Source organism: Marmota flaviventris, chromosome 8, assembly GCF_047511675.1.
Source record: "Marmota flaviventris isolate mMarFla1 chromosome 8, mMarFla1.hap1, whole genome shotgun sequence".
NCBI lineage: Eukaryota > Metazoa > Chordata > Mammalia > Rodentia > Sciuridae > Marmota > Marmota flaviventris.
The window spans coordinates 76,718,580-76,726,975 of NC_092505.1; the positions used below are offsets into that span (position 1 = coordinate 76,718,580).

General features: G+C 33.4%; 1 protein-coding gene across 1 annotated transcript in view; it reads left to right on the top strand.

Moving 5' to 3' along the window:
* The window catches only part of Zbtb11 (zinc finger and BTB domain containing 11), a 30,659-nt gene extending 24,654 nt beyond the window's left edge, over positions 1–6,005 (top strand). The window contains exons 7-11 of the mRNA XM_027943258.3: positions 301–445; positions 982–1,099; positions 2,672–2,830; positions 2,941–3,116; positions 3,817–6,005. Of these exons, the coding sequence (XP_027799059.3) occupies positions 301–445; positions 982–1,099; positions 2,672–2,830; positions 2,941–3,116; positions 3,817–4,334 (1,116 nt within the window). The 3' untranslated portion in view covers positions 4,335–6,005. The remainder of the gene's footprint in view (positions 1–300; positions 446–981; positions 1,100–2,671; positions 2,831–2,940; positions 3,117–3,816) is intronic.
* The last annotated feature ends 2,391 nt before the right edge of the window (positions 6,006–8,396 follow it).

Genomic DNA, 8,396 nt, shown 5'->3' on the forward strand with positions numbered 1-8,396 from the left:
TGTATACTGTTTACCAATCTCACAAGGATAGCACAAAGTTTTTTTGTACTTTTTTAAGCTCTCTAGTGGTCACACTGGAGATTTAAGAAAGATAACATCAATATTTATTAAATACTGAATCATAAAAGGGCTGTATGAGCTAATGTCTTTGGCATTTGAGATTTCAACTTTCACTTTGTTATTTTGCTTATATTTTTAATTAAATTAAGATTTGACACATTGTATTAGTTTCTCTGTTATTCTTTAGAAACAGCACCTATCTCTTTTTTTGTTTTACTGACATGAACACTCCTATATTAGGTCTGTGGAAAGACTTTTATCTATAAACATGGTCTGAAATTACATCAGAGTCTCCATCAATCACAAAAGCAATTCCAGTGTGAACTATGTGTTAAGTCATTTGTTACCAAACGGAGTCTTCAAGAGCATATGAGTATTCACACAGGTAATGAGAAATTTATATTAACATTGTTACATTATATATGCTTTAATTTGCTATTATATTGATTATGCCTTAATTGTACCAGGAATTAGATTGAGATACTGATGGTTGTATGTGTGCAGTTTTTTAAAATTTGGAAAATAAAGTTAAAAATATTTTCTTCAATCTAGTTACAAAGCTATCTTATGTGTGTAAAAATGATCATTGTTTTGGTGTAGAAAAATGTGTATTTAGTGTCAATGAAATGGTCATGCTTTTAAAAACTTAAGTGATAGACAGATGTAAATGTCAATATGGTAGATGGCTTATAATTTTATTAGAATTCTTAGTCTACATGTACTATAGAACCGCATGACGGTTCTGTAAATTTGAGAGGTAGTAGAGGTTTTGACAAACTTTTTATAAAATCCTTACCAAATGTTAATGGTTTCATGCACCCCTTAATAAAACAACTTCTGAAATATGACATATATAGACTTGTGTTGAAGGAAGACCTGATTGTTGTATATGTGGCATGATTTTTTTTTTTTTTTTAACAGGAGAGTCCAAGTACTTTTGCTCAGTTTGTGGAAAGTCTTTTCACAGGGGCTCTGGACTCAGCAAGCACCTAAAGAAACACCAACCAAAGCCTGAGGTTCGAGGCTATCATTGTACTCAGTAAGTATTTAATATATGAAGCATTCAATTAATTTTATTTTCTTTGTTATTTGGTTTGTTTGAAAGTTGTTTTCAAAAGAAAATATTCAAAGATAATATTAAACTATAATTTTGGTTTACTCTTGATTTTAATCAGTCTAAATGTTTCACTGATGTATGAATCATATATCATACAGACCACTTATTTTAGAGATTTTTTTTTATATGAACTACCTGGGGGTGAGACATAGGAAACAAAAGTTCATAGCCAACCAGAGTTACTTTCTAGGCAGTTCCTCTGAAATGCTGAGCATCCTGTTAGTTTCTCCTTCCTTCCCATTCTTTTTTCTTCTCCCTTTCTTTTCATTTTCCAAAGCTTGCTGAAATTTCTCTCTCTCTCTCTCTTTCTGTCTCTCTCTCTTTCTCTCTCTCTATTTTAATAATTGAAGTTAAATTCATATGAAATTACCCACTTTAAACTAGGGAGAGTTTAATACATTACAATGTTGTGCAAATATCACCACTAAATTACAGAATTCCTCCAATATTTAGCCAAATAGTTTACAACTCTGCCTTAGCTTTCGCTTCCTGATTGTACAGATCCCCAAGTTTAACCCAGAGGTCTTTTCAGGTCTTTTCTGAGCATGGGCTCAACCTAAGTAAGCATATGGACTTCTAGATACCCAGAAGAGATGAGAGATTTTCAGAGTTCATATTCCTCAAAACATCTCATTTCTATGCTTTCAATTTGTTTATTTCAACAAAAATGTTCTTTCTTACCAGAATTAGCAATGCTCCTGCCAAAACTTCCAAAGTAGTTGGCATCATAGGTTTATACCATCATGCCCTGCTACTTTTGATGGGTTTCTAAAGATCCCAGTAAAGCTGATTCTGATTGTTGATTGCACCTTAATTAGTCTTATTTTAAAATAATACATTTTTCATTACAAGTGGGAAAAAAATAACCAAAACTGGTTGAGTGAAGGGTAAAATCTAGAAGTCTCAGATTTAATGTAAACTGGTTTCAGATTGATTTGTACTTGATGTCTCTCAGGCTGCAAAATGATAAAGCAGAGACAGTGGTTTGAGCTTCACATCCTCAACTTCTACATTGTCAGGGTCCTTTTCTTGGTAGTTTCTACAAAATTCTTGAAGTTCACTGTTATTAGATCAAATTAAGTCACTTGAGAAATCTCTCAATCACTATGGCCAAGGGAATGCTATGCTCTGGTTTACATAGGCCTGATTATTCTATCCCTAGGGTTAGGGGTGAAACCTACCTTCAACACATGGACAGAGAATAAAAGGGGTAAAAGCAGGGAACAGAAGTGGGAGGAGGAGAGACAGACAAATTCCTTCTTTAATAACTTTTGGGAACTCTATGTGATTCTTTCTCAAAATATGTAGTGCTCTAGAAATAAAAGAATTTAAACTTATGCATTCATGATATAAAATTGTAAAATTGGGGAATTCTTTTATGTTAAATTGAAATTATTTTGTGGAGTTCTTGGAAACTTAGGAATATACTAAATTTGTAGAAACTTCTTTTAAAGGATTAAGGTGATCCAATTGGGTAATTAAACTTTATTGCAGATGTGAGAAAAGTTTCTTTGAAGCAAGAGATCTTCGCCAGCATATGAACAAACATCTTGGTGTAAAGCCATTCCAGTGCCAATTTTGTGATAAGTGTTATAGTTGGAAGAAAGATTGGTATTCCCATGTGAAGTCTCATTCTGTCACTGAGCCTTACAGGTGGGTAAATTTGAAAAGGAACTGAAATTAATCGAGAAATACATGTATTTTGATTCTTAGGGCTTCCGGTGCTTTGGAAAAAGCAATTTAGGTCTTTTCCCTTATTTTAGATGTAATATATGTGGCAAAGAATTTTATGAAAAAGCTTTATTCAGAAGACATGTAAAGAAAGCCACCCATGGGAAAAAAGGGAGAGCAAAGCAAAACCTGGAACGAATATGTGAACAATGTGGAAGAAAATTCACTCAGCTGAGAGAATATAGGAGACACATGAACAACCATGAAGGTAACTATATGTGATACCATATACATCTAAATAGAATAAAAGCCAATCCAGTAGTGATTCTTTCTATCTTTGAAGATTTATTCAAGTGACAGAGGTGATCCTGCACCTGAGAATATAATTACTTGAAAGCTGCTTCCTTATTGTAGGATTATAGGATTGCTGCAAAAGAAAAAATGAGATTTTGCACAGAAACTCAGGTTTTTTCTAGTAACTTCTATCCATGGAAACATTTTTAGTGAGATTATAGTGCAGAATCTTGCTTATTCTAAGGAAAACCATCAGGTGCTAAATAAAAGATTGCCATAGAGGGCTGGGATTATGTTTCAGTGGTAAGAGCGCTTGCCTATCATGTGTGAGGCACTAGGTTTGATTCTCAGCACCACATACAAATAAATAAAATAACAACAAAAAATATATTTAAAAAAAAAAGATTGCCATAGATGCCTGTAATTCCATCTACTTGGGATGTTGAGGGAGGAGGATTATAAATTTGAGGCCACCCTCGGTAATTTAGGGAGACCCTATCTCAAAATTAAAAAGAAAAAGGAAGGAAGGAAAAATACTTAGGATGTAACTCAGTGGTGGTTCAAGATCAAAAGGCTTACTGACTACTGGACTTAAGAAAATTGCCTGGAAAATAATTTTTTTTATGGTACTTGCTCCTCACCAAGCATAAACTTTTTTGTTTGTTTGTTACTAGGAGTTAAGCCATTTGAATGCTTAACATGTGGAGTAGCTTGGGCCGATGCCCGATCTCTGAAACGCCACGTCCGAACACATACTGGTGAAAGGCCTTATGTCTGTCCTGTGTGTAGCGAAGCCTACATAGATGCTAGAACACTTCGTAAACATATGACTAAATTCCACAGAGACTATGTGCCTTGCAAAATTATGCTGGAAAAAGACACCCTTCAGTTTCATAACCAAGGAACTCAAGTGGAACATGCAGTTAGCATTTTAACTGCAGACATGCAGGAACAAGAAAGTAGTGGTCCTCAAGAACTTGAGACTGTGGTGGTAACAGGAGAAACCATGGAAGTTCTTGAAGCTGTTGCAGCTACTGAAGAGTGTCCATCAGTATCTACGCTTTCTGACCAAAGTATTATGCAAGTGGTTAATTATGTGTTAGCACAACAGCAAGGACAGAAGCTATCTGAAGTTGCAGAAGCTATTCAAACTGTTGAAGTAGAGGTGGCACATATATCAGAAGCAGAATGAATATAGTAGTGACAAAAAAAGAGCATATTTATACTGAACTCACAGAACATTTGTTTACAATTTCATGTGACTATCCACTTAAGAGTTTATATATGTCAAGGCTCTGGGCTGTTGGTGACATTTCTAAACTCTTTGTCTGGCTAATGAGTTCATAGAAGTCCATTTACTGTAAAGAAATTGAAAACAAATCTATATGATGGTAGTAGTTTATCATGGTATGCCCTTTATGAATTAGTGTTTATAAAAAACTGTACTAAATTTAAAGCTGTACAGTATCATTTGTATTTTGACATTATTATATATTTTGAGTTTATAAAAGGCTGCACCAGTTGGCTTTTCTTCTGTTTTATTCTGAAAATATAGGTTCTGTGATTTCAGTTGCCCTGTTTGTGAATTAAAAAGCCAATTCTAATATAAAGCATTTCAATAGGATGCTTAGGTGTATTACAGTTTTAAAATGCTTTAAGATCTGTGATTCTTGCTATTTATTTTAACCCCATGTCAGGGGTTCTTTATTCTGTTTTAAAGCACTTAATGAGTTACATGTTGTAATCAAGTTTGCACAATATATTTAAAGATATGGGAAACCCATAAATGAATAGCTAATTTTAATATGCCATTAAAATGCATGAAATGCCTTTTAAAGCCTTACTATACTACTATACTATCTCTTCAAGGCAGGTAATTGACAATGTGAAAAGAGTACTGTCAAAAATTGTTGATGGGCAATTTCTCCTTGATAATGTAGGAACATAAATAAAGACCAGAAAAAAAAAAAAAAAAACCCTCATTCTTTTGTTGAAGAATGAACAAGTTACGTTTCATATGTTTTTAACTTTTGCATCATGTTTGTTTCATTTTGTTGAAAAACTGAAGTTGAGAAGTAAGACAGCAATATAGACATCTACAGTGGTCCTGTGGATATCTCATAATTGTCAAGTAATTTTTGAATATTGAAAATTCTTCATTGTTGCCCTCTTCATAGTATACTACTTGAAAAAAATTAATGGATTATGGTCCTTCCAAATTGTTGAAAATATTTTGAAAAGTTACCTCAACACTAAATTAATTCATGTGTTTGATTTTTGAATTCCCACCTCTCTAAGCTATCCATCTTTCTGATTTTCAAAATGACCATAGGGGAAATGCCACATTTCTCTCTAGGAAACTACCATTCAAGCTATAATTGTTAAAATTAAGCTTTTAGGTATTAGAAGCTGTTATAAGGTATAAAATTAAGATATAAGCAAATTATATGTAAATCATTCCTAAAGCACAAGAAAAGAATGTGCCTTGATGTACATATATTATTAAGATGCTTATTTCAGTTTACTTTTAAAATGGCTTTAAGGATAAAGAATAACTGTGACAGCTGTGCATGCATTATACTTAGATATGTAATATTTGCATTTGCAAATGTTTCATTGTTTTGATAGCTGTGTGGCTGAGTTTTAAGAAGTGAATCAACATACAGTCCATATGTTACAATGGCTGCTTGTTTATCGTATCTTTCAGTTGGTGAAAAAGTGTTTGAATCGATTAAAATTTGGAATTGTGTCTTTTATGTTCCATTTTCACTATTGTTAATTAGATTTAGTTAATTGTATAAGATAATTAATGTATGTCATAAATATGTAAATAAAAGATGTTGACTCTTGCTTAACAGCATAAGGTTTGAAGTTGAGCTTGTCACTATTTCTAATCTATAAATCATAGGGTCATTTAATAAGTTAAAGAGTAAGAGAATCGAATACATTAAAAAATAACTAGGAACATCTAATACTTGTTACTCTTAAATATAATCTTACCAGAAAATTAAATGTAAGGCAAGTAACTGTCAACTTTGGATAATTTAATTTTGTAGAATTAGTTCAAGTGAAAAAATATATGAAGTTTCCAAAAATTCAGCAGTTTTAATGTCACCATGCAGGAAATTCCTTCTCCGTAGAAACTCATACTGCTTTGTTGTGATCGGATGACTTAAAAGAAACTGGATGGCTCCTGATCAGATTAGTGTTTTAAGAAACTCTTTTTTATCTACTTGTTACAGCTATTGCTGCTAAACAATTTGAATCACTACTGTTTTAATCACTACATTGCATTTATTATCAGAAATTAAGTAATCCTTTAACCTGAGTTTTTTTCTGTTCATTTTTATTAAAAACCAATGGCTAGAAAATTTCAAAATGTTACTTAAAGTACCGGATTTGGAGCTAATTCAAACTTTTAGGGTTGGTTTGTTTTTGTTTCTGTTTCTGTACTGTTTTTATAGCATTGGTATAAACCCTGTGCATAATGCATTGTACTTATGATTCTTTCAAACCCGTAATCTTCTTGGAGCTTTCTAATGGATTTTAAATCTAATGATTTGCACATATACAGGAAAAGTCAAAACTTTTCCCTCTGTTGATGCTACAAATTCATCAGTTTTTTTTGTGTGTGTGTAAAACAAGATACATAATTCATTTCTTTAACCCTTTTGAATATACCATGCTTACTTTATAATCTATTATTTGAAGTTTTGATGTTTAATACTACTGTCAAGAATTTTCCTCAGGGAGTTTTACGAATTTCAGAGTGTATCTCCAAAAGGGCTTTACTATATTGAAAAGTTTTTGTTCCCTCCAGAATTTATGTTGAAACTTTGTCCCCATTGAAAATTAAGAGGTGTAGGTTTTGGACAGTCATTAGGTCATAAGGGCTCCACCCTACCCTCACTAATATATTGGTGCTTTTTTAAAGCACTGGCAAGAACCAGCTAGGTTCTTTTTGCCTCTTTTGCTCTTCTGCTTTCTGCCATGCAAGGATGCAACAACAGGTGTCATCTCGGCTGAAGAAGGACAGTGTTCACCAAACACCAAGTCTGAAGGTGCTTTGATCTTGGAATTCCTGCCTCCAAAATTGAGAAAATAAATGTTTGTGACTTATAAATTATAGAGTGGTATTAACAGCCTGTGTCTTCCAAGGTAAGGAAATGTAATTTGAACTCTACACCCAAGTGAAGACAAATCCTTTGTTCTAAATCTTCAGTGGAGGCTTTTGGTCTACCTGGAGCTCAGCCTGAGAGTTAAATATCCTTATCTTGGCTGGTGAATGGAGTTTTTCTGGTTTGTGCTTTCACTGAAGATCTGACCCTTCACTGGTGTCAGCATTGTGTGGAGTTCTCAGTTCCAGTTTTTGTGGACCTAAATCTTCTTGTCACCAGTTTGAGTGTCAAATGCCATTCCCTTTAAGATTAGTAAGTCTCATCTACCACAATTTTAACTGGGTTTCCTCTGTTAGAGGCCTCTACAACCTTCTTTAACAAACATAATAGCATGACTTTCAAAGGATGTTGTTATTGCCAAACAGATTTTTGAGTATTTTAGTCTGCTAAATGCTGGATGGAAACTGTCAAGTAGTAGTGTTTATTATTATTATTATTATTTTTAATGAAAGATGGTTACTGTCTTCATTTTAAGAATTATATTTCGTCAGTCTGCTGTCACTGATTATATATTTTGATAGTTTTACTTTTGATAGCTTTTTCATTCCCTTTTTCTCCCTTCTTGCTAACCTGGGAGAATCCCCCTACCCCATCTCTCTAGCTCTTTTCTATTTTTTTCTTTTGAGACAGGGTCTTGCTAAGTTACATAGGCTGACCTTAAACTTGTGATCCTCCTGCCTCAGCCTCCCAATTTACTGGGATTTATAAGTGTGTGCCACCATCCCAACTTGAGAGAATTTTTAAATTTTTTTAAACTGTTCTCACTTGTCTTTTGACTTTTCCAAAATTATATTTCTTTTCTTTTTTCTTTTTTTGTAACACCTAGTACTGAGGATTAAACATGCTAGGCACACACTCCACCACTGAGCTATATATATCTCCAGCCCTTTTTATTGAGTCAGAGTCTCTCTAATATTCTTCTAAATATGCTGACTTTTCCAAAGAAGTTCAGGCTGCCATCTTTGTCATAAATCATGGGTACATACATCTGTGGGCTTGATTTTGGACTTCTTATTCTGCCTCTTTGTTTTTTCTGTGTCCTTGCACCAATAACACTCAAGGTTAAGTTTTATAAT